This window comes from Rosa rugosa, chromosome 6 (assembly GCF_958449725.1).
Source record: "Rosa rugosa chromosome 6, drRosRugo1.1, whole genome shotgun sequence".
Classification (NCBI taxonomy): Eukaryota; Viridiplantae; Streptophyta; class Magnoliopsida; order Rosales; family Rosaceae; genus Rosa; species Rosa rugosa.
In genome coordinates, this window is record NC_084825.1 from 35,587,851 (window position 1) to 35,613,942 (window position 26,092).

General features: G+C 40.7%; 6 protein-coding genes and 1 long non-coding RNA gene across 11 annotated transcripts in view; 4 read left to right on the top strand and 3 right to left on the bottom strand.

Moving 5' to 3' along the window:
* Window positions 1-178: 178 nt before the first annotated feature.
* On the bottom strand, window positions 179-4,475 carry LOC133716671 (uncharacterized). Its single transcript, XM_062143347.1, has 3 exons — window positions 4,148-4,475; window positions 2,214-3,501; window positions 179-2,087 (listed from the first exon to the last, which is right to left on the bottom strand). The coding sequence occupies exons 1-3, from the start codon at window positions 4,473-4,475 to the stop codon at window positions 179-181; spliced, it is 3,525 nt and encodes a 1,174-aa protein (XP_061999331.1).
* Window positions 4,476-5,432: 957 nt separating this feature from the next.
* Window positions 5,433-7,124, top strand: LOC133715827 (uncharacterized). Its single transcript, XR_009849236.1, has 2 exons — window positions 5,433-5,936; window positions 6,778-7,124. It is a non-coding gene; the product is annotated as an uncharacterized LOC133715827 (long non-coding RNA).
* Window positions 7,125-7,633: 509 nt separating this feature from the next.
* On the top strand, window positions 7,634-9,793 carry LOC133718803 (uncharacterized). The gene is made up of 4 exons (XM_062145686.1): window positions 7,634-8,142; window positions 8,252-8,407; window positions 9,252-9,322; window positions 9,451-9,793. Exons 1-4 carry the CDS (start codon window positions 7,701-7,703, stop codon window positions 9,652-9,654), a joined length of 873 nt encoding a protein of 290 aa, XP_062001670.1. The 5' UTR covers window positions 7,634-7,700; the 3' UTR covers window positions 9,655-9,793.
* Window positions 9,794-11,317: 1,524 nt separating this feature from the next.
* Window positions 11,318-13,225, bottom strand: LOC133716672 (uncharacterized). Its single transcript, XM_062143348.1, has 4 exons — window positions 12,655-13,225; window positions 12,415-12,579; window positions 11,839-11,909; window positions 11,318-11,708 (listed from the first exon to the last, which is right to left on the bottom strand). The coding sequence occupies exons 1-4, from the start codon at window positions 13,223-13,225 to the stop codon at window positions 11,511-11,513; spliced, it is 1,005 nt and encodes a 334-aa protein (XP_061999332.1). The 3' UTR covers window positions 11,318-11,510.
* A 1,008-nt stretch (window positions 13,226-14,233) lies between these two features.
* Window positions 14,234-16,642, top strand: LOC133714217 (uncharacterized). Its single transcript, XM_062140301.1, has 5 exons — window positions 14,234-14,594; window positions 14,688-14,735; window positions 14,908-15,069; window positions 15,776-15,846; window positions 16,202-16,642. The coding sequence occupies exons 1-5, from the start codon at window positions 14,243-14,245 to the stop codon at window positions 16,403-16,405; spliced, it is 837 nt and encodes a 278-aa protein (XP_061996285.1). The 5' UTR covers window positions 14,234-14,242; the 3' UTR covers window positions 16,406-16,642.
* A 1,565-nt stretch (window positions 16,643-18,207) lies between these two features.
* LOC133718758 (uncharacterized) overlaps window positions 18,208-26,092 on the top strand; it is a 53,202-nt gene continuing 45,317 nt past the window's right edge. Inside the window, exons 1-5 of one of the 5 annotated variants that reach the window (XR_009850557.1) lie at window positions 18,209-19,121; window positions 19,679-19,840; window positions 20,467-20,537; window positions 20,626-20,841; window positions 21,857-22,275. Coding sequence is in view for 4 of the 5 variants with exons in the window: in XM_062145632.1 (XP_062001616.1) it covers window positions 18,725-19,121; window positions 19,679-19,840; window positions 20,467-20,537; window positions 21,857-21,979 (753 nt within the window). In the remaining variant the exon portion in view is untranslated. The other 4 variants (XM_062145633.1, XM_062145634.1, XM_062145632.1 and 1 more) reach the window with 4 other exon arrangements.
* On the bottom strand, window positions 22,992-24,284 carry LOC133714422 (putative F-box/LRR-repeat protein 9). The gene is made up of 2 exons (XM_062140536.1): window positions 23,865-24,284; window positions 22,992-23,490 (listed from the first exon to the last, which is right to left on the bottom strand). The coding sequence occupies exons 1-2, from the start codon at window positions 24,248-24,250 to the stop codon at window positions 22,992-22,994; spliced, it is 885 nt and encodes a 294-aa protein (XP_061996520.1). The 5' UTR covers window positions 24,251-24,284.

Consider the following 26,092-nt stretch of genomic DNA (forward strand, 5'->3'; position numbering starts at 1 on the left):
GGTCTCTTGTGCAGGCGTTATCGATGTGCGTAAGGCAGTCGAAAATAGGCGCACTGATACTTTGAATGGTGCAGACCTCATGACGACGAGAAAGGATATCCGGAACCGTATTGAGTTTCCTAGGTTTGTATTCAATGGTGAAATCATACCCCAATAACTTTGTCATCCACTTTTCTTGTTAAGGGGTAGTAATCCTCTGATCCATCAAGTGTTTCAAAGTTTGATGGTTAGTGAGAATCGTGAAGTGTCTTCCCAAAACATAAGGGCGCCATTTTTCCACAGAGAAGAGGATTGCAAGCATTTCCTTGTCGTATACTGAAAGTAGTTGGTTCTTGGGTGACAAGGTTTTACTGAGGAATGCTATGGGATGATTCTGCTGTGATAACACTGCCCCAATTCCAATGCCACTTGCATCTGCAGCTATAGTGAAAGGTTTCGAAAAATCTGGTAAAGCGAGCACAGGGGCAGTTGTCATGGCATGCTTGAGGTGAAGGAAGGCATCTTCAGAGGCTTGGGACCAATTGAAACCATCAACTTTGAGCATATCGTTGAGGGGCCTGGTAATCAAGCTGAAATTCTGAATGAAGCGCCTGTAGTATCCGGCCAACCCAAGGAACCCACGCAAGGCTTTAAGAGTTGTGGGTTTGGGCCAATAGAGAAGGCATTGGACCTTTGTAGGATCCATGGAAACACCTTGGGCAGACATTGTGTGACCCAAATAGCTAACTGTGGGCTGCCCAAATGTACACTTAGAAAGCTTGACTTTCAAACTATTGACCTGCAAAATTGTAAATACTTCCGCAAGATGTGCAATATGGGACTCCAAGTCCGCACTATAAACCAATATGTCATCGAAGAAAACTAAAACAAATTTCTGTAACAGTGGTTTGAAAATGTGGTTCATGAGTGCTTGAAAAGTAGAAGGGGCATTAGACAAACCAAAAGGCATGACGACGAACTCATAGTGACCCTCGTGTGTCCTAAAAGCGGTCTTGGCAATGTCCTCGGGGTGCATTAGTATTTGATGATACCCGGAATGTAAGTCCAGTTTGGAAAAATAGTGTGCCCTATGTAGCTCGTCCAACAATTCATCAACAATGGGAATAGGGAAACGATCCTTTACCGTCGCTGCATTAAGTTGTCTATAATCGACACAAAAACGCCATGTGCCCTCTTTCTTTTTCACCAAAAGAACCGGTGAGGAAAAGGGGCTAGTGCTAGGCCGGATAATGCCTTGTGCGAGCATCTCACGGACTTGGGCTTCCAATTCATCCTTGTGGGAGTGAGCATAACGATATGGGCGTACATTGATAGGGTTGGTGCCCTCTAGCAAGGTAATCTTATGATCAATGGGCCGCTGTGGTGGGAGGCCCAAACATGGTGTGAACAAGTCGTGGAAATGGTCCAAAAGGGATTGAATAGCCTTGATGTGGACAGATGCGACCGAGTCCGGCCCAATATCGATTGGAGATAGGTCCAACTGATCTGGTGGTAGCAGGCCCATTATTTCAGCTTGAGCAACGGACGGGGAAGTCATTGGGCTATTGACAATACCCTGTAAAATATGGCACTTGCCATTCGAGGTGAAGACCATCAATTTCTCCGAGAAATGCCAACCAACAAAGCCCAAGGAGTCCAACCATGGAGCTCCCAGAAGCAAATCACACCCTGCAACCGGCAGTAATAAGAAGGAGTCCAAGAAGGTGTAGTAATGGATTTGTATAGTGATGTTCTTGACTAAGCCCGAAGGTGTAATAGAGTGCCCCGAAGCGGAGGAAAAATGTATAGGAGAGATGCCCGAAATAGGAAGCTCCAATCGTTGGGCAATAGAAGGGTTCAGGAAGTTCATTGCGGAGCCGCAGTCCACGAAGATAGTGATGGGGCTACCATTGAGTGAACCTTGGAAACGCATCATCTCACCCAATTTGGTGTGAGTGATGGAATTTAGAGGATACCCAATTTCCGGGATGGGGTCAGGGGGTTCCTCGGGTGGAGAAGGGTCGATGGCTGGGGAGGGGTCCTCTGTTGGGCAAAGGGCAGGGCAGTCGAGGATGGCTAGCACTGGCTTTTTGCAAACGTGAGCGGGGCTGTAAGGTTCGTCACAGTGAAAGCACAGGTTCCGTGCTCCACGGTCACGCTGCTCAGAGGTGGACCATTGCCGAAAGGTGCCTCTGTTTTAGGGGCGTTGGGCAGGCGTTGTGGCCGTGGACAACCCATTCTGAAAATTATTGCCGTTGGGCTGTCTAATAGGGAGTACGGAGCTGTTGCTGGGACCACCAATTGCTCGTGCAGAGTGGGTCCAATGGATGGGTTTGGGTGGCCGAGCGGCACGTGCATCGCTGAGCTTGGCTTCAAATCGCCGGGCAAGGCGTTGAGCAGCGTTCAACGTTTGAGGCTCCAGGGCCTGAACATCATGCCGAATTTCATGGCGGAGGCCTCCAACAAAGATGGGTAAGAGGTCCGCGTCTCCCCATTCCGGAGCCCGGCATGCTAGCTTCTTAAAAGCGTTGACGAAATCGTCCACCGAAGCTGTGTGTTGGAGATGTGAAAGGGTGGACTTGAGGTCGGTGAGGCTACCAGCGCCATATTGCTCCAGGAACGCACGCACAAAATTTTCCCAAGAAGAATTGGGGTGACGGAGCTCGAAAACACTCATCCACATAGAGGCGTCAGGACCAAAGTGGGTGGCGAGGGTGGCTACTTTTTCAGCCGGTGGAACTCGATGAGAGCGAAGGTAACGCTCAGCCATGGACAACCAACCAACGACGTCGTCACCGGTGAAACGAGGGAGGTCCACCTTAGGGGGTCTGAACTCATGGTTATTGGGAGGAGGTGGTTGTCTGGTGTGATCTGGGCAAGGAAGAGGTGTTGGATATGGAAATGGGTGAGGGTGGTAGGGATATGGTGGTGAAGGGTATGGAAATAGTGGTGGAGGGTATGGATATGGGTAAGGCATTTCTGGATAGAAAAACTGTGGTTGGTGTGTCGAAGTGATGGTGGATAAAGAGGGACCACTGACCGGAAGCGGTGTGGATAGGGGTGTAGTGGTGGAGGCGGATAGAGCCAGTGAAGATGTAGTATTGAGAGGGGTTGAATGTGGCGGAGGGCTGTGATATGTGGGTGGTGGGTTAGAGGGACCCAAGCCAGACCAGGAGGTGGTGGCGGGTGAAAAAGACCCAAAAGGAATTTGTGGGTTGTGGGAAGAAGTTGGGGTGGAGGAGGCTGTGGACACGGAGGAGGGGGAGGGAGGGGTTGATCGTTGCAAGATAGACTGCAGCACGGTGCTTTGAAAGGCAGCAAAATGATGTGTGAGAGTATCGATGGAGTGGTGTAGGTCTGCGTTTTGAGCTTGAAGCTGCTCCATAGTAAGCAATGGTGGAAAGGAAGAAGAAGATGGCTGCGCGGAGGAGCTGTGGGGAGGGGTGGGCGGAAGCGGCGGAATGGAGGCGTTGGTCATGGGGACGGAGGGGGATTGGATCTGGTTCCCCCTCAAGGTCATGGCTTTGAGTACCAAATGATAGGAACAAAGGAATTGCATAAAGGAAAGCAAAGGAAATTCAAAAGAAGTTCATATTTTCATTCATGCCTCAAAATGGGTTTCAGTACAGAATATAACTACGTTGGAAACAAGTCAATACAGCTGGAAGCAATTGACACCTGTCCAAAGGACTTGAAGATATTTAGCTAATCCTAACGGCTAGAGAGACAGCTGGGTGGATATAATATAAGATGGGCTGAGACTATAGTGAGTCTTATCACCATCTTTGAGCGTCTTCCTCAATCTTTCGAAGACGGTCTCTCCTTGTTGACTTCATCTTCATCTCCTCAGCAATATTTGATTCCGGCAAGCTTTATATAGAGATTTGTATCCAACTTGGTCTAGGAAACCAAATTTAAATAGGAATAGAAACACTAATCCAAAGTCAACTAGGAAATGGAATCAATTATTCTCAAAAAATAAAAATAAAAAATAAAGTTTGGCCCAGTAATTCAGAAAACTAGCACTAGCTAGAGAGATTTTGGCCACGTTTCGGGAAATGCCCAGAAAATAAACCGCAAAATTGAAGACAGTATATAATATAAGAGTACCTGTCGGAATTCAGGGTCGCGAAGCCGATCGGATCTTCATAGCCAAGCATATCCTTACATTCTACCTCACCATAAAGAATGAGTGCATACCGATTGTTCAGCTGCAATTGGCGGTGGAAGATTTCCAGATTGAACTGCAGATTCCGGCTTTCGGAGCACTCGAAGCTAGACATCAACGGTTTCGGCATCAGCAGCATGCTGACGGCATCAATAGCCTGGGTTCTGGAAACCAGTGCAACGATCTCCGGAGTGACGCAGAGGTCGGTCTTTTGGGGACGGGCGGCGAGCTCTATGTCGGTTAAGGCTACTTGAGCCATGGCTCCGACGGCCTCCTTCAGCGAAATCTCTTTGCGGCGATCAAGGTTGAGCTCAAACCACCGCGGCATTGTGGAAGAAAGCCGGAGAATTTTGTTGGAGGAGAAAAAAGGGTTTAGAAATTTAGGAGTGTAACTAACTATGGGTGGGCGATTTTATTTTGTTGGGAATTGTCTTAATTACATATTTGGCACTGAGGTTTTGCTAATTGCACTTTTGTCCCATTTCCCCGTACCTAGTGGAGTTCGGGGTCACGAAGCCAATCGGATGGTTAGCAAAGATCGATAAGGCACGACGTCGTTTCATTGAAATTAAGAATTTTCTTCACACTACTCATAAATCACAACATTCCCCATCATGTATATTCACCACCACACCCCAAAATATCACCTAGTTTATCACAAAACGTTGAGACAAACAATCTTGCTTAAAAATTGCAGAGTAAACAATTTCATTTTTCAATAAGTAAATTGACAAGTCGAGTGTGTTTTTTCAAGTTAGATACATCAATAGGAGAACATGTAGTGGCATCATGATGACAAACCTAATTGACACGTGACAGCAATTTAGATTAATTAAGTTGAACTTGACGAATGAGAAATCGACAATTGTGACTGACATTTGAAGACATTTTTGTATTTAACTTGCTTTTGTCAACTTTCATTTGTGCTACTCTTAAGCTCGACCCGCAGCCGAGTTTGAGACAAACGTCATAGATAGGGCTGGGCGTTTAAGCCCGAAAACCCGCAAACCCGCAAACCCGCAAACCCGGACCGGCCTGTCAAAGCCCGACCCGTTCGGGCCGGGCCCTATTTTTTTAAAAAGCAAAACGGTTCGGGCCGGGCCTTCAATTTCAAAGTTACGGTTCGGGCAGGGCCTTCACTTTCAAAGTTGAAAAAACCCGTCAGGCCCGTTTTAGTTAAAATAGACAGATGTCCATATATTATTGGTCCAAGTATAGGGCTCAAAATCTTAACATAGGATCGGACGCACTGAATTATATTCCTCACTAAAATACCTAAGCTCCTTCAGTCTCAGCAGCCTTCATTTCTTCCCAAACCCGATCTGAACCTAGAGACTTAGAGAGGCCGCCTCCTTCGGTCCTTCTTCCCAAACCCGATCTGAACCGAGAGAGGCCGCCATATCCGCCAACGCCGAGACTGCTCTCTCCCTCACTTCACCTGCACCGCGAGATGCCGAGACTGCTCTCTCTCTCTTCACATCACGCTATGAGTTTCTTTGTCTTTCTCTTTGTATCTCTGTATCCCTCTCCCCCTTTCAATCTCTCTGTGTTCTTACTGTGTTTTCGCTTGTCAAGTTTTAAATTTGTTATTGATTTGCAGGCGGTTCGCTGGGTTTGTGTTTGGTGCCAAGGGGACTTTGATTCAGTCTGTGGAGTATTTCTGCTGTGATCCCAATCTAATTTTGCAAGTATCAAATTGGGTTTTAATCGGTTAGGTATCCAATCGAGCTCCTCTTTCCATTAAGATTTAAGAAAGAAAGAGACTGCTCTGGGCCATCGACCACTTAAGGTACTCCAATCACTTCCTCAATTATAGTTTTTGTGAAATTGAAGGACTGGGTTTCAGTTTAATTGTCAAGGGAAGGTAGTTTGTGCATTGAAGGCTTGAATTAGAGAGTTATGTGGTCAATTTGTGGGGTAGTTTGGATTTGAAGTGATTTTAGGGTTTTTAATTGAGTAATTGGTGAGCAAACGATTTGATTCTGAGAATTTGACTTCTTTGGAGCTATAGGTATAAACTTTATTTTGCTGAAATTGCAGGTGGTGCTTAGGATTTGAGTTTGGGGTTCCATATATGTCAAGAGTAAACAAGAAGCTCAGCGTTTAGATTTCGATTTTATAAAGGCTCAGTTTTTGTTTCTTACTCAATGTTAGATATCTACATTTCAATTCGAAGAAACCCAGTTGACATATTCATAAGTTTAATTAACCCCAAAATCATTTAGACAGGCCATAAACTCTGCATTTGAATAGTCTTGGTGGGATTGGATATGGTTTCTTTGCTCGCCCTTCTTGCTAGTTTCTATCTGTGACTATAAACTCTGCATTTGAATAGCTAGTCTTGACAATATGTTCAATATATGGCTCACCAAGTCTCTATTTGAATTAGGAAATCAAAATGTGTGAATTGTGAACAAATGTATGACGAAGTTGAATACAAATCATTACTTGTAAAAATTGTCTTTTTATTTTTATTGTTATTTTTAAACTTGAACAGCTACTGGATTTAATAATCATGTATTAATGTAGTTTGCTAAAACTCTCTGTTTTATTGGAGCATAAAGACTTGCAAGTTCAAGACTGTGGTCATCTCTATGTTTTTTTACTTTTTATATGGGTTTTGGTTGCAGCTGGTGTTTGTGCGGCAATTGGGCAGCTGTCCAAGCCTTTAACTAATGTAATTCTGTATGGGAAAGAGTTTGAAACCGCTGGCGGCTTCCCTTCCACTCATTCCTCTATAAGCTAGAAGAATCATTTCGACGTTGGGTTTAAACGGCGACTGGCTGCTGTGGAAGGAAGCTGTATTTTAATTAGGACTTTCTATTTCATTGCATATTTGTACTTGAATTTGGACTTCGTATTTAAATTTGGACACTTTGTATTTCAATTGTAGCTTTAATTGTTCTTGATGAGTACTTGAATTTGGATATTATGTATTATGGATATTTGAATTTGCAGCTTGAACTTTGGATCTTGATATTGTGTTTTGATTCAAATCTTCACCAGGTTGTGATATGAATGAAATCTGGATATATAGCAAAGTATATATAAAAATAGTAAAGTACAGGTTTTTGGGCCCGAAAGCCCGCAAGCCCGGCCCGAAATGAAACGGGCTGGTCCCGGGCCGGTCCTTGTTTGTGTCAAAACGGGCCGGGTCCGGGCCCAATGAAAAACGGGCTGGTCCCGGGCCCAGTGAAATTATTGTTGAACCCGGCCCGTGCCCAGCCCTAGTCATAGATATGAGCTTGATCACTTGGTATCGACCTTCGTTGAGCTTATTTTTAGGAAGTACTCAAGATCGTGAGAATTACAAAAACTATGCCGGGTATCTTTGCAAATATAACAATTTAATGGGAAGCATATGAAATTCTTAGAAATCCAGGGGTGAAAGTTTAAATAATACACCGCCAAAACTGAATTGTCCAAACCAGTATAGTAGTCAGTTTAGTCACACAAAACTAAAAATAACAAACTCTCTCACTCCACTCCTCCCAATGCAATTTCTCTGAAAACAAACTCTCTCTCTCCCCCCCGATCACCTTCTCCGATCACCATGGCGTCACCGTCACCGGAGGAAGAGTTTCCGGACAATCTCTGGTTTCGTTTGGAGATGAACGGAGCTCAACTGTTCCAGAAGGCCTTGAGACCCCTGTTTCAGTCCGCCTACTCCGACAAAGAGTACCCGGAAGAAATGTTCCTCGCCGGGAAGATCCTCGACGACGGCTTGATGAGCATTTCCAAGACGGACGGTGTTTTACTGGCCTCCAAAGCCACTTTCCGGTCTACTGTTTACACAACTCTGTCGCTGCCGATTTCGACCTTCACACAATTCCGCTGCCGCCAGGACCGCGTGCTCCGCCTCCACCTCGGCCTCTTGGAGCACCGAATCAACGCCACCGTCGGCGGCTATGATTCTGACGACGACGTTTCGATACGCTTCTCCGGAGAGAGCACCAACTACAACACCTTGATCTATGGCGTCAGGGACGGTGGCGGTGAGTAGGTTTCCAGAATTTGGGGCTTTATTTTTTGTTTCCAGCTAGCTAGGGTTTCAATTCCATGACTACTTGCTTCAATTTTTTTTTTTTTGTTTTTGTTTCTCAGTGGACGGTGGTGAACTGGAAACCTCTGAAATTGCACTGATGAACTCGAAGCCGGGTCGGGTGGTTGGGCATGTGTCGAAGTATCAACTGAGCATTGAGATGCCGGCGGAGACTTTTATGCAACTCATCGATTTTCTGAGCTTGTATGGATCTGCAGGTACTTATCAATTTTCTGAGCTTGTATATATGGGATTCCATTGTGTGTTAAGTGTACTGTACAATTAGATGAGTAATATGGCAGTCATTGTATAGCGAAAGTTATAGAGCACTCCGGAGTATTGAAACTCCGATTAGATCACCCAATGCTACCGGTTCATTGTGTAGTTAGTTGATACAGCATGCATTTCTCTGTTTCCGAATTCATGTCAATTTTTCTGTTTTATATAGCAAGTGTCTAACTTGATTCGCAATTTCAACCGCACATCTGTGAGCCTGTCCAATCTTGCTGTTTCGGCCTAGTATCAGTGGTGCTGTTTGTTTTACATTATCAGGTGTATTTTCTAGTTCAGGGTATCCATATTTGGTATCCTCCCCATTGTGATGAACTGGATTTGGTGCAAGTAATAATTGGCACTTCTTTCTCAATTGTGAATTGGAGGACTTCAAAATTTTGTGTTTGTTTCACTTCCAGAGATTAGAGGAACATTGGTCTTTTTATTGTTGAAAGGGATTGTGCATCATTATAGATGGTGAAAGACTCCAAGTCAAGTCTATTTATGTTTATATTTTGTCAGAAGACAAGCTATTTGCAAAATTGGATTCTCCTGGGAACACTTCAATATTATAAGCTTATGTATGTCGAATTTGCTAATTGAAGTTATTGACCTTCTGCGTCTTATTTATTGCACAGTTTTCACCTGTGCATCTTATATGCTTTCGAATTGCATTTGTTGGTTTTGTTATTGGTACTTTAATCGCCGCACTTCTCAGCAATGTAATTATACTGTTGGTTCATGGCATCTTGTACATGCTGCTTACCAGTCTACTGTGCATCGTTTCAGTTAAGGCCACCGTGACAAATACTCAAATCATGTTCTGTGTTGTCAATAAGGAGGTTGTTTTGAGGGCAGAGGTAATAAGCACTATTTAGTAGCATGCAATAGTGTTCTCCCCCACACATTATGGGTTACCAATCAGGTTCTGTTTTGCTATTCAAAAGTTCAAGATGATCACTATTAACTTCATTTTAATGTTGTGCAGGCTGAGAGATACAAGATTGTGCATTCCGCAGGTCAATATCCATATTTGTTGGAATTTGGTCTCGATCAAAAGAGTGCATTCCTGAATGCGGCTATTCTATCAAACATAGTTAGGCTGCACCAGCTTACTGATTCACGCACCGTGTTGGAGGTACCTATTAGTGCTCTCGGCAGCCTCATGTTTTACTCTAAGCTTAGGCAATGATGATCTATGACTATGAGTCATATTTTACATGTATTTTCTGTTTTTCCTCGATTGGTTGATATTGCTGAAAAGGTTCAGGAAATTAGAGGATCGTAATCTCATTGTTTCCATCATTGGTTCAATAGAAATCTACAATATATGTTTTGAAGTATTGGAGGATATGCTTGGCTTTTTCTTGTTTTAAAGTAACTTACTCATTGAAATTTCCTTATACATCGGTTACATACTCTCTACCGATCTATGAATGACAATCCAGACCAGTGACCTCTAGTTATGAAATCTGGGTTGATTAGTACTCTCATAATCGATCTATGAAATTATGTTGAACGTACAAGAATAAGCTTGTGAACAAAAGTAACTATCAGGAATATGATTATGGAAATTTGGTTAGACTATAAGACATAGAATTGGGAATGCTGCTGATTCATGAGCCATCTGCATGTTCATTATTTTCTCTTTTTGTTTACTTTCACTACGTACTAAAGATGATGCCTATGTATATGTCCACCATGCAATTCCAATACGTTCAGAGCAACAGGCTTGTTAGGTTTAAAATTTGTGAGACCTATTATTGTTAGGAATCTGAAACAATGCCGCACGAATCTCTTCATTAGAATATTCACGAAAAGAGAGCTAGCCATCACATCCAAGACCACCTGAAACATAGGGGATAGAACCGGATCTATGTCCTCTTGGAAAACACTATCAGAAGCAAACAAACCTTTAAGCTGATTCCTCTGCTTTACGATTAGAACCCCATCCCATCTTTCAATTGTTTCCGGTAAGGATCATCATGTTCAGGTAGCAGTGCTGCAGCTGTTTTCTTTACTGAACATTCGACAAACTGAAAAGCATTGAAAGGAAGGCTTCAAGTTGAGAAGGAAAGGAATTCATCTCATTTATACGTGCCCCAAAAACCTCTCTCTTCCAACGTGTATTGGCCAGCTCCGCCGCCAACTGAAATTTAAGACCTGTACATAAAGGTACCCACTAGGAGAATGAGTTTTGGTACTTCCCTTGGACCAGTAAAAAGTTTCAGTGGACAAATGAGAAGGCATGTGAAGTTGCCCTTTCGGACCAATTGCAATGAAGTCAGGAGATTTTTCCAAGAACAGGAACCATGGAACATATGAGAAGAGTTTGATCGTAAACTCATAAAGACGATGTGTTGAGCAAATTAACAGGTTGTGGCTTCAACCATTCCCTATAATGTATAGTGTATCGGACTTGAATTTTGTGGGGAAATTTTCGTGTTAGCAACTATCAGTTTATTTCTCCTGTGCATTATGCATTGTACATTAAGTTACCATGATTCTTTATGGTCATGAACTTTGCTGCAGATTCTCTGTTCTCATTACCATTAGGCTAAAATGTAGCCACTACTCACTAATAAACCCGGATTTCATGACTAGAGATTATCGCCCTGGATTGTGATTCATACATCGCTCCAGAGTATGTATGTGATGTTAAATGGAGAGTATGCTACTGTAAAACAAGAAAAAGCGAAGCATTTCCTCTAGTAGTTTAAAAATTATATTGTAGATATCTTTTGAACCAATAATGGAAACAATGAGATTAAGATCCTTTCCTGAACCTTTTCAGCAATATCAACAAAATGAGTTTGACATGGTTATGTTTCTTTTCTTATGCATTCTAAGGTGTATAAGCTGACTAAGCAGGGTTAAAGTACAATCAGAATGAGGTGGAGGCAAGCTACACCCAACATGAAAAAATGTTGCATGTCAACAATGGTAATAGAGACAGATTCTGCGACATCTACTGGAATCGGTACACCCTAAAGAATTCTCAATCAGGACAGTGAAAATACATATAAAATTTGACTCATAGATGATCACCTAAAGCCTAGAACAAAACATGATGCTACCGAGTCCATTAACAGGTACCTCAAACACAGTGCGTAAATCCAAAAGCTGGTGCAGCCTAACTCTGTCTGATAAACTCGCCGCATTCAGGAATGCACTCTTATGATGGAGACCAAATTCCAACAAAAATGGATATTGACCCCTTTCACGCAGAATCCGGTATCTCTCAGCCTGCACAACATTAAAATGAAGTTAATAGTGATCAGGTTGGACTCTTGAAGAGCAAAAACAAAACAGAAAAGGACAAATTGGTAAACCATATGGGGTAGAACACTATTGCATAGTACTAAATAGACCTTACCCCTTCCTCCAGAATAACCACTTTATTGACTACACGGAACATAATTCGAGTCGCTGTCACATCGGCATGAACTGAAATGATGCACAGCAGACCAGTAAGCAGCATACACAACATGTTATGAAGCTACAGAAAAATTTAATGGGCATTAAACCAGTGGCTCCAAAGTAACCCACACAGTACGTGCTCCTCTAGAACCCAATATTGCTGGAAATTTCTCAACAAAAAGTAGGTGCAGCCACTAATCATGTATTAACCAAACCAACAAATGCAATTCGAAAGCGTGTGTGTGCATGTGTGTGTGAACTGTGTAGCAAACAAGATATAAGGTCGAGAACTGACTCTTCAATTAGCAAATTAGATATACAGAAGCTTATAATATTGGGGGATTTAGTTTGTCTTGTGACAAAAAATTAATATACTTTTGCAAGGATATACAGAAATGCTGCATCAAGTAATTAATTAAATATACAGACACTGAAACTAATCTCACATCTAAATCTGCCACAATTTATCACAACTGACTTTCACCAAGTAATCAGTAATGTACAGAAAAATTGATAAGTTGCTTAAAAGTACCTTCAAACCCATAAAAGCTCAGAGAATTGATAAGTTCCTTAAAAATCTGGGCCGGCATCTCAATGCTCACTATATAACTGTAATCCGACCAATCCAATCCCGCCAAAGAACCCTGATATGAGGAAATGAGCGCCATCTCAGAGCTGTGCACGGCAACAGCATCCCCTGAAACAAATAAAAATCATTGAATAATTGAAAATTTGAAACCTCCCGAATTCTTGAAAGAAAATAATTACTTACTGTCCCTCAGAGAATAGAGCAGGGCGTTGTAGTTCGGCTTCGCTCCGGAGAAGCATACAGAAATGCCATCATCGTCTTCATAATCGTCGACGGTACTGTTGATTCGGTTCTCCAAGAGGCGGAGGTGGAGGTCCAGCACGCGCTCCTTGCGGCAGCGAAAGGCGGAGAAGGTTGCGAGAGGAAGTTGGAGATAGGCGTCAAGATGAGGCGGGAAAGAGGTTGTGCAGATCAGAAGAATCCCGTCCGGCGATATGCAGACGTGGCCGGCGTCGCGGATATGTCCGGCGAGGAACATGTCGTCAGGGTACTCTCGGTCGGTGTAGGCAGTCTGAAACAAAGGTCTCAAGGCCCTCTGGAGAAGACGGACTTGGTTCAGCTCCGCATAAAACCAGAGATTTTGCCTCTTCTCCGCCGAGGACGACGACGATGACGCGATGGTGGTCTGAGTTTCATCAGAGTTTGTGTCTTCCACAACCTCCTCCGATGATGAAGACGCCGCCGCCGCCGCCGCCTCCGACATGACCTCCTCCTCCGGTGAAGCCGGCGCCGTCTCCCATGAGTCGGCGCTCATGATCGGAGAGCGATAGAGTGAGAGAGAGAGAGAGAGAGTTTGTTTCAGAGGAATTGCATTGGGAGGAGTGTGAGTGAGAGAGTTTGTTATTTCTAGTTCTGTATGACTAACTGACTATTAAACCGGTTTGGGCATTTCCGTTTTGGCGGTGTATTATTTAAACTTTCACCCCCGGGTTTCTAAGAATTTCAGATGCTTCCCATTAAATTATTATATTCACAAAGATACCCCGCATAGTTTTTGGTAATTCTCACGATCCCGAGTATTTCCCAAAATAAGCTCAATGAAGGTCGACACCAAAGTCTCAAAAGTCTCCCAACTCGGATGTAGGTTGAGCTTAAGTGTAGCACTAGTGACAGTTGACAAAATCAATTAAGTTAAATACAAAAATATCTTCAGATGTCAATCATAATTGTCAATTTCTCATTCGTCAAGTTCAACTTAGTTAATCTAAATGACTAAATTACTATCACGTGTCAATTAGGTTAGTCGTCATTATGTCACTCCATGTTCTCCAATTGATGTATCTAACTTGAAACAATACACTCGTTACTCGACTTGTCAATTTACTCTATAATTTTTATGCAAGATTGTTTGTCTCAACATTTTGTGATAAATTAGGTGATATTTTGGGGCGTGGTGGTGAATATATAGGATGGGAAATGTTACAAGTAGTGTGAAGGTGGTACAAGTGTAGAGGGGGAAAGAAAGAGCTCCAATGTAAATTACATAGTTGAATCATCACAATAGAAATTGATTGCTTCTCCAAATTCATAATCTCAACGAAACGACGTCGCCCCGAATCAAATCTTTGCTGACCATCCGATTGGCTTCGTGACCCCGAATTCCACTAGGTACCGGGAACGGGGTCAAAAGTGCAATTAACAAAACTTCGGTGCTAGATGTGTGATAGACAATTCTCAACAAAATAATAAAATCGCCCGCCCATAGTTAGTTACACATAAATTTCTGAACCCCTTTTTCTCCTCCAACAAACTTCTCCGGCTTTCTTCCACAATGTGGCGGTGGTTCGACCTCAGGCTTGAAGCTCCCAAAGCGATTTCGCTGAAGGAGGCCGTCGGAGCCATGGCTCAAGTAGCCTTAACCGACATAGAGCTCGACGGCAGCCCCCAAAAGGCCAACCTCTGCGTCACTCCGGAGACGGTCGCACTGGTTTCCAAAACCCAGGCTACTGATGCCGTCAGCGTGCTGCTGATGCCGAAACAGTTGATGACGAGCTTCAAGTGCTACGAAAGCCGGAATCTGCAGTTCAATCTGGAAATCCTCCACCGCCAATTGCAGCTGAACAATCGGCATGCGCTCATTCTTTATGGTGAGGTAGAAAGTAAGGATATGCTTGGCTATGAAGGTGAGTCCCAATTTTGAGTGTTCTTGATGCGAATTTGTTTTCGTAAAACTTGCTTAATGATTATCTGCATGCATTGTATGTTCAATTCTTCAGATCCTGATGAACCGGGTGATCATGTGATTTTCTATGAGCTTGAGAATGGTGAGAGCAAGCACAATTTTAGTGCAGTTGGTTGGTTCTTGGAAAATTTCTTCACAAGTTATGGTTGTATTTAGTGAAATAAGAAGAAATTGATGATGTTGTTTCGGAGTTTATGATCTCTTTCTATGAATCTGCATTGTATATTCAATTCTTCATATGTCTCTATTCTCAGGTCCTGATAGGATGATTCACTCCTTTAAAATGCCACTGCTTTCATGGAATCGGGATGCGATGGACCTAAGATTCTTAGCAAATCAATATCCAGTGCGCCTTGGCTTGTCTTCAGCGAGATTTTGTGAGCTTATCACTGATATGGATTCTTTTGGGTGTACAGGTAGTTAGTGGAATCATTATTACTTATCAGAAAGTTTGATGAATTATATATACTTCTTGAATCTCCATATATAGCAGCTCTATGCCATTATTTAGGTCAGATCTACATAGTTAACCAATTAAGGTTTAGATGCCGGTATAATAGATCAGTGTAAGTAGAATATTACATGACCTTATGCATAGAGTGGCTTTATAGTTGAACCGGTGGAACAAACTTAAAGATCAGTTTAATTAGGTGCTTTTATGGTTATAATGAACTTCAATACACTTATGCTTACATAACCTTATGGTTTTCATGTTTGCTTTATGTTCATCATAAGATAACTCTTCATGTATAACACACATGAAAACTGGAAAATGCTGAAAAAGAGCTCTAGTTTCATTTAAGTTATCTTCAAAATTGTTATTGATCAGCAAGAAATTTATGCATTACTGAACAAGGTACTGATTCATAAGCATAACTTATATGAGACTGAAAATAGCCATAGTGGTTTGCACTTTGCAGAATCTAAGGATCAAGTAATCCATGTGAGCGTAGTTCTTCAATGCGACCTTTGGTACCCTTACTAAAAGGATCAACAATATTTGAATATTTGATTTTAGAATATATGCACTCAACAGAAATCTTGTACGTCCTTAATTTTAGAATATATTACTAAATTCAAAGATTATCCTAACAATATATGCTCTCATATGCATTATTGCAGTTCATGCCACACTGTTCGAAAATGAGGTTCTTTTCCGTGTAGTGAATTACGAGCGTGTCTTCCCAACAGAGGTATAAATTCCATTTCTCATTCATAATATCAGTAGCCTTGTTGATTTATGATATAGATGTTGCTGAGGCCTTTATATATGTTGCTGAATTGATGTGAAATAGCCTTGTTGAGGCATGAGTGATATGTTTATATTGACCCTGGGTTTTGATGCCTTGCTGGAATTGTTCAGTTGGTGATATTCATTCTTGTAGCAACATATGAATCTAGCAAAGTATGTATGAACAGAACAAGAACCCAATTTTACATGTATACATTGCCATCTTCTGTAGGCTACTCATGTGTCTTAATTTCTAGCATTAGTGGCAACTCCTTGTAATGTTTCTTTATTTGATTCCATGTTGAACTGTTGTGCAGCCCTCAAGATGCGAGACTGAGAGTGATCATGGATTTCCGTGTGCGTTGAAGTTTGGTATCCAGCACATAAAGGCGCTTCTCAATGCCGCTACTTTGTCAGAGATGATATGGATATGGTCCTCGGATAAGTTCACCTTGCTCAGCTTCCCAATTGATGGCCTGGGTAAACTTTTCTTTGGCCATTACAAGTTTACAACTATATAGAAACCAATTAGTTGATTTGTATCGAGGAGTCTGTTGCACTTAGCTGTCTTGGTGTGAGTGGATATTGCAATTCTGCAGGTAAATGTTGAGAAATTACGTATGTAAAGTCTACTGAGCTCCCATTCATAGTTAGAAATTAATGAGCTTAGTATAAGTTTGATAGATTTGGATACATGATGAAGAATGCAGTTTTACATGAGGAAGAAATAGATTTGAATACATTGTTACTGGCAGAGTATACCGACTGTGATAGAAGTTCTGTTTCATCAGTTCAAGAATAATGAGATTTCAACTCTGTAATAACACTTGCCCGGCTAAATTGAGTGAGATACTCTCTAAAATGCAGTCTACTTCATTAAAGCTGTTAACTTGCTCTTGCATGACATGGATGTATGTATATGTGGAGAGTGGAGAGTGGAGACCGTCTCGAAATGATCATTTTGCTAGATGAAAAAGTGTGAATGTATCAAAATTTGGTAGTGTGTCCAAAAATTTATCTATCTTAACTAGGGCTGCACACGGATTGGGTTGGATCGGTTTTGACTTCAAACCGTCTCTATGCCAAAGTGAGAGGTTTAGGCATTTTGGAAAACCGGTCATCAAAAAAAATAAGCTCAATCCGACCCAATCCAATCCAATTAAAGATGGTTTGGTTTGGTCGGTTAGGCGGTTTTCACCTATATAATATTAACATGCTATTTATGAAAAATTCATAGTAAAAATTCAATTTCAAGAATTGAAATTATGTTAAATTATCTAATTAAAATCTAAAACATATAGTCCAAAACTAAAACCTAAATTAGATTCAAAGTGATTCACTTATTTAACGACTTAGCCATTAATACTAGCTTAATATGATAGTATTAAAGGTCAAAGAATGAGAGATTGAGAGATCAGAGATGTGATATGAAAGGATCAAAAAAATTATAGAGATTATATACTAAGGTTTTAGGCCTTTGGGCCTTGAATTCAATATGATAGTATATCATTTTAGAATAAAGTTATAACTGGAGATTTAGAACTTACTTAGAACAAACCGGACAAATAAATATATATTTATTATGTGTGTATATATATATAAAAAAAAAAAAAAAACTTCTCTTATATTTCAAACATACCGGTCGGTTCGGGTTCTATGGTTTAAGTACAAGAGAAACCAAACCAACCCAGTTCATAAATGGTTTGGATCGGTAGTGAACCGATTTTCAATTTTTAAAGTTAAAAAACCTTAACCAAACTATATTTATCGGTCGGTTTTAACCGGTTTGGCCGGTTTGTACCATGTTTTGCACACCCCTAATCTTAACCTCGATGGGTTGGTGTGCTCACTATGTTGGAACTTAGTCTGACATTATTTGTGGCCACTCAAGTTCGATGCTTGCTAATACCAAAATGGTCGGCCTTCTTGGCACCAATAGAGTTTCTTTGATAGGATAATTGCGGAATAAATTGTAAAAAATCAAACATAAGTGGCCACTCAAGTTCGATGCTCACTATTTTGGTCCTTCTTGACACCAATAGAATTTCGTCCATAGGATAATTGCGGAATGAATTCTAAAAAAAAAATCATATATAAGTAGGTTGAATCCCTTGATTCATTCGGTGTACGAATTGGGAGACTGATTCGTGTGACCAAAGTTTACCTTTTTTTCCTTTCTTTGTACACATTAATTCGGAATTAGTTTTTTTGAACAATCAATTCGGGGTTTTACTTGAGGCATAGAGTTTTTATGTTTTTGTCGGAATGGAGATTTCTACTTTATTTCAATAAAAATTAGAAACTAAGAATGAAAAAAGAAGGGAAAAAAAAGCGGTAGGGCCTAGTACATAATGCTATAGTTACGAAGCGGGTCTGAAAATTTTTGAACAGTCAGACTTCTCTACATTGAGTTTGGCGACTCTCTCTCTCTCTCTCTCTGTGTCTGCTCGGCGGTGTTCCGACGACGACGGCTGTGTGAGTTTGGCGTCCTTAATCTCGGTGAAACGGCGTCACTCTATGGACCGAAGAGTGGTACAGATCGACGTCGTTTCACCCATAGACTATGGTGAGAGCGTCGGCGGCGAAGATCCAATCGGCTTCTCGACCCTGAATTCCGATAGGTACTTTTATACTGTCTTCAATTTTGCGGTTTGCTTTCTGGGGAGTTCCCTAAACGGGGCCAAAATGTAATTAGTAGAACTTTAGTGCTAGTTTTCTGAATTACTGGGCCAAATGTGTAAATAAGATAAAATCCCAACAGAATAAAACACCCACAGTTACTGTGCCTATTTCTGAACCGCTTTTCCCTCCAAGAAAATCCTCTCCTTCTTTCTTTAACAATGTCACGGTGGTTTGAGCTCAAGCTTGATTTTCCTGAAGCTATTCTGCTCAAGAAAGCTGTAAGAGTCTTCACTCAGGTAGCCTATTCAGACCGAGAGCTCCCCACTTCCATGTTCAACAATGTCATCCCCAACAACGCCGACCTCCACTTATCTCCGACCATGGTCCTACTGGTCTCTACAAACTCGCATTTTCGGTTTCCGGAAATGACCACTGTGCTGGCGATGAAGCCGCCGTGCTCCTCCGTGTCGAGATTGTGGTGCTCCAAGAGCTGCCGCACGCTGTGTGTTTCTCTGCACAGGTTGAAATGCCTACTGGAACGCAACACTGAGGATTCGGTTACTCTTTATGGTGATGAGGGAGCTGTTGATAGGATTTTCTATGAGATTGGGGATGGTGAGCAAGTAGAGTAACAGTTTTCGTAAATTGATTCGGGGTTTCTTGGAAGATGATAGGCTGGGTTTCAAGATTGGGGGTTTTGAATCGAAGTCTTTTAAGTTACAAAATTGATTCTCTAGTTTCTTTAAGTTATTGTTTGTTTGGTGAAAGATGAAGAAGTTGTTGTTGTTTCTGGGTTTATGATCTCTTTCTGTGAATTTGTTTTCGTAAAACCTGCTTCATTTTAATGATTATCGGCATTGTATTGACAATTATATTCCTCATATCTGTCTCTGTTCATATTTCCGCATTATTTACGATTCGACACTGTCACTTATTCATAGAATCGGGATCAGATGGACTTAGAGTTCTTGACAGACTATGTTTGTTTGTTTAGAGGTTATTAAATCAAAGTCTCAAATTACTTTACAGATAGAAACTACAGACATTACGTATTCTCTAGCTTCAAAGTTATTGCCGTGTGTTTGTCTCTTCCTTGATAATCTTTTTTTTATGAATTGGATTTTGTAAGACCTGCATTTTCATTCAATTCTTCATCATATGTCTCTGTTCAGATGACGGCATCAAATACTCCTCTACGCTGCCAGTGATTTCATTGCGGGATCAGATTCAGATGGACCCAGGGTTCGTAGGATATGAATATCCAATGAGGCTTGGCTTGTCTTCAGAGATTTTTCGTGCCTTTATCACTCAATCGGATTCTCATGGGTTTAAAGGTACTTAGTGGAATCATGATTGCTTAGTTAAAATTTAATGAATTTTACTGCTAAAATCTCCATATTTATGCCATTTGGAATTGTATTGATTATGTCAGATTAGTATAGTTAGTTAACCATGGGTTTAGATGCCTGTATAGCAGATCAGTTTAGATGCTTTATGGTCATCATGAACTGCAATGCAGTTACTTATGCTTAGATAACCTTATGGTCATCATGAGATAACACTTCATGACGAAGATAAATACTGAAAAGCTCAAGCATTGTTTGAATTCTTTTCTGACTATTTTATTATATATTGGCAAGAAAACTATGCATGACTGAACAATGTGATCCGTAAGCAAATTTATATGAATCTAAGAGTGAAGCAAATTTTGTACGAGTCTTAAGACTGAAATAAGCGATTTGAATCATCAAAATTTTACTCCCACTGATTGTGCAACTAAAAAAACTCAAGTATATCATTTGAGTGCTTAGTCCTTGAATGAACCCATTGGTAAACCCTTCGTGGAGGATCAACAGTATTGCTTGAGAAATTATGCACTGAACAACAATCTCATCCTTTTGATAATATATTACTAAATTTGAAGATTCTTCTGACAATCCACTCGTATGCATTACTGCAGTTCATGCCAGAGTGTCACAAACCCAAGTTGTGCTCCGGGTTGTGAATAACGAGATGGTCTTCAGACCAGAGGTATAAATGCTTTTTCTTATTCATACTATCAGTGGCCTTGTTGATGCGTGATTGATGTGTTGTTGAGGCATTTATAAATGTTGCATAGTTGATGTGAAGAAGCCTTGTTGAGGTGTGATTGATTTGCTTAAAACACACGAAGAATGCAACCAGCTTAAAGGAATAGAAGGACAAGTGGGATGCCATTAGCTCTATAGCCATATGTGTCAGAGGAGATATTTAGGAAAGGGAAGGGCATTGCTATGAACCTTATTCCACAGACCTTAGCGTAATAGTTGAAAATTGGACCTACTTCATAACCCTGGTAAACACCTCTACCTCCAACAACAATAATAGGTCTCACAATCTTAAACCTAACAAGCCTGTTGCTTTGAACATATTGGAATTGCATGGTGGACATATAGGCATGATCTTTAGTACTGAAAATAAGAAAAGAAAAAAATAAAAGTTCTTTTGATGCCTGTGGAAAATTACAATGAACATACAGATGGCTCAACAAATCAGCAGCATTCCCAATTCTATGTCAATAGGGAAATTTATTCATATTCCAGATAGTAAGTTATGTTCACAAGCTTTCTTTTTTTCAATATGCAACACTGCTTTTACTTCTACAGTGTTTGGTACACTTTTGGCATGTACTCTTTTTGTCTTCTAAAGTACATCTCCCCTTGATTTAGACTAACAATCTCTTTCCACAAAAAGGGCTTAGCAAGCAAGTGTAAGAGAAATGGAGCTGTGCATTCAGAATTCATATGGTCATGTAATCTTAACTAGAGAAAGGTTTTAAGTGTGATTATAGAACTTATGGTTCATATTGCTGATATTAGTATGTCAATGGTATAACACTTTCTTTTCTAAAAGCAACTCATGTAGATGATGGAGGATATTATATGCCTTCAGAAGCCCAATTTTCTCTAAGATTGTTAATTTCAATGAGGTTAGAAGTGGATGTGACTTTTTCTTGGAAAAATGTATTACAATTTTTTGTAGAGCCTTAATGTACTTGTCACTATCAATATTTTGGAAGATTATCTTGGTATATTAGCAGTAACAGCTAGAAATCGTTCTGTTGCTGATTTTCATTCTTGTAGCTTTCATATGAAGCTAGCAAAGTATATGTATGTAAACAAAATAAGAACCGTAGTTTACATTTATGAACATCGTTATGTTCTGTAGGCAGCTCATGTGTTTGAAATTGAAGCATTAGTGGCAACTCCTTATCATCTGTTCTGTAGGCAGCTCATGTGTTCAAGATTGAAGTATTAGTGGCAACTCCTTATCATGTTATTTATTTGATCCCGTGTTTAACTGTTGTGCAGCCCGGGGTTTGTGAGATTGAGAGTGATGGAGGTAGATATCCATTTGTGTTGAAGTTTGATCTCCAGCACAAGAGGAGCGTTTCTCAATGCTGCTATGCTGTCAGAGATGGTATGGATACTTAACTCTGCGGAGTTGATCACCGTGCTGAGCTTCCCTATTGTTGGCCTGGGTAACCTCATGTTTACCCAACTGAACCCTGTGGCGCCCAATTAGTTGATTTGAGATGTATAGAGGCGGTGTCTGTTTTACAAAGTAGTCCGTGTGAGTGGATATTGTAATTCTGCAGTATCGTTGAAACGTTATAAATGTAAAATCCCTGATGCATTGATAAAAAGGTGCTTAGTATGACTATGAATGTATGCATCATTTCCTTTGTGAACAATTCTGTTTTACATGATGAACAAGATAGTTACTGGCAGAGTACAATGTTGGCTTTGATTGAAGTTCTCCTTCAGACTTCAGTAGTCCATAAATATCAAGTGCGTATGTGAAGTTTGAAGGGTCGCTTATAACAAATAGATGGTTTTGGCAGGGTATAATGTTGGCCTTTTGTGTCATCAAAAAAAAAAAAAAAAAATGTTGGCCTTTTGAGCGATCAACTGTTGTGATGATACAAAGCATTTTTTATTTTCCTTCTTCTTCTCCTAGGGGATCGGGATCGAATCAAGACATACGAATATGATGAGGAAACCGACTGTTGAACTAGGAAATTGGAATAATATACGCTCATAGTTTATTATATGCTTTCGACTTCATTTCAATACTAATCCACTCAATCAACCCCCGTGACCTCAATATTAATGTATATCTCTATTGAATCTAGAGAAAACTCCATTTGTGATTTGCTGATTCAATGTTTGCTGTTTGTTTAAAGTAACATACTTATAGAAATTTCCTTTTACATCGGTTACATACTCTGTACCGATCTATGAATGACAATCCAGACCAACCTCTATTTATGAAATCTGTGTTGATTAGTGGTCTACCTTTTAGCCTAATGGTAATGACAACAAAGAATCTGCAGCAAAGTTCATGACCAAAAAGACTCATGGTAAAATAATGCACATGAAAAAGAAAACCATTGACGGCGAAATTTTAGAAAGAAAAAAATAATAATAAATAAATAAAAAACAATTAATAACATGGTTTGCCTACCAAATTCAAGTCCGATATACTAGAGGGATCGATCGGGCCGCGGAGCCACAACTTCTTAATTCTTTCAACACATCTTATTTCTAAATCTGTGCTCATATATCTCAGGTTTTTACACTTGCGCAAATCAAGGATCTCGAGTTGAGGACAACAATCAAGAATTGTCTCCAAGCCATTGCAAGTCAGCTCATTCCTACGGATCTCAAGGAGGACTAAACCATGCATGGTTCCTGATATAGCAACTGCATCCTCGTCGCTATAATACTGCCTGGAAGACTTTCTTCCATTCGGGGTGTTAAATTTGAATGATTTCAAAAGAGGGCAGCAGCGCCCAACTACTTGTAGAGCTTTACTGGAGAATTTGCACATCGAAATGTCAAGTTCCTCCAAAACTGGAAGTCTCACAGCTGCTTCACACAACACCTCATCAGTTATAATGCCACAATTGAACAAACTGAGGTGTCTAATAAATCCAGCTGAACTGTATGAGAGGTTAAGAAGAAATACAATTAAACTTCTAAATGACCAATACAATGACTGCAAAATATACATATATGAATTATGACATGCATATATAGAAATCAATATTTACATTTGTGTGTATATCGAGTATGCATTATCTACTACGTTTGCCAATTGTTACCAGCAATGTTAAATTCATGTGATATATATCATCCTCAAAGACATCCATATTCTGAGGGGAAACTCCTCAATCAAAATAATGACGATTCACTTACTTGAGAAAAAGAGGATATCATTTTTTCAACTTACTCTATGTATTATACACAGAGAACGAGAACAAAGTAAAACATGCTTTCTGTAAAATAAAATAAAATAAAAATTAATAATTCGAACCTGTTGGTGATATACTTTAACAGTTCGTTGTTGCAAAAGTAGTCGACGTTGACATAGACAAAACTACCGGAGCTACGGTGTATGGCGCGGCGGCACATCTTCACTATATCGTAACGCAACGGCGGCCCGAACATGAACTTTGTATGGTTGCTCATGAAGTCGATGGTGCGCCACAGCATAGGGTCTTTGCAGATTTCACGCCACGTCTTGCACACCATCTCAGCCACCGTCAGGGACTCGATGTCTCCGAGATGTGACAGTATCGATGCCGTAACGACGCCCGGAAGTTCCGTCCAGTCTTGGCGGCTCAGGCATCGTTTTACGTGGGTTCCAACTCTTGGGGCCATCAGGGTTTTGCTCGATCGTTTAGTAGTGCTGGGGAACATATAGGAGTTCTATTTATGGCTGTAACAAGTCCCAAGTCATAACGTAACCCGGTCGATCTCCTCTATTAGGTATGAGTTTTTAATTACGTTAAAATGGGTCCTCCATATACACGTAATCTTATTTTCTTTTTCCTATTTTAACATATTCTTGGCTTATACAGGACGTCCATCAGTTGATGAGTACGTAGATGGATCAATTGAGCGGCTGCTCAGTGCTCAAGCCATTGGTAATTGGTTGTAACATCATGGAAATTTGGAAAAGAAAAAAACAGTTATCCGACACTACTAAGGAAAAGCTCCGAAACAATTGAAGAATTAACACTAATGTATGAGAATATTCATGATCCTGCAAACCCCTACACATGGGCACCCTAAGTTCTGACAACGACAAGCTGACCCTGCTAACATCCATGCCCTCCACAGCTTCTGGAGGCACCTCAACCGCGTGTTTTGAATGCACGCTTCTTCCTCAACTTTGGTTCAGCTGATAGCTTGAGTTTCTTAGCCGGGGATGCCCAACTTAATTTGGACCTTTTTGCAGGGGGAACAATAATAACTCCATTCTTGTTCTTCAATGCCAGACATTGTTTATGGTAAAATTATGTTGAACAAGAATAAGCTTGTGAACAAAAGTAACTATCTGGAATATGATTATGGAAATTTGGTTAGACTATAAGACATAGAATTGGGAATGCTGCTGATTCATGAGCCATCTGCATGTTCATTATTTTCTCTTTTTGTACGTTTACTTTCACTTCTAAAGATCATGCCTATATGTCCACCATGCAATTCCAATACGTTCAAAGCAACAGGCTTGTTAGGTTTAAAATTTGTGAGACCTATTATCGTTAGGCATCTGAAACAATGCCGCACAAATCTCTTCATTAGAATATTCACGAAGAAGAGAGCTAGCCATCACATCCAAAACCACCTGAAACATAGAGGATAGAACCGGATCCAAGTCCTCTTGGAAACCACTATCAGAAGCAAACAAACCTTTAAGCTGATTCCTCTGCTTTACGATTAGAACCCCATCCCATCTTTCAATTGTTTCCGGTAAGGATCATCTTGTTCAGGTAGCAGTAATTAAAATCGCTACTGCTGCAGCTGTTTTCTTAACTGAACATTTGACAAACTGAAAAGCATTGAAAGGAAGTAAGCAAGGCTTCAAGTTGAGAAGGAAAGGAATTCATCTCATTTATACGTGCATCAAAAACCTCCCTCTTCCAATTCAACAACCTCAAACGTGTATTGGCAAGCTCCGCCGCCAACTGAAATTTAAGACCTGTACATAAAGGTACCCACTAGGAGAATGAGTTTTGGTACTTCCCTTGGACCAGTAAAAAGTTTCAGTGGACAAATGGGAAGGCATGTGAAGTTGCCCTTTCAGACCAATTGCAATGAAGTCAGGAGATTTTTCCAAGAACAGGAACCGTGGAACATATGAGAAGAGTTTGATCGTAAACTCATAAAGACGATGTGGTGAGCAAATTAACAGGTTGTGGCTTCAACCATTCCCTATAATGTATAGTGTATCGGACTTGAATTTTGTAGGGAAAATTTCGTGTTAGCAACTATCAGTTTCTTTCTCCTGTGCATTATGCATTGTACATTAAGTTACCATGATTCTTTTTGGTCATGAACTTTGCTGCAGATTCTCTGTTGTCATTACCATTAGGCTAAAATGTAGCCACTACTCACTAATAAACCCGAATTTCATGACTAGAGATTACCGCCCTGGATTGTGATTCATACATCGCTCCAGAGTATGTATGTGATGTTAAATGGAGAGTATGCTACTGTAAAACAAGAAAAAGCGAAGCATTTCCTCTAGTAGTTGAA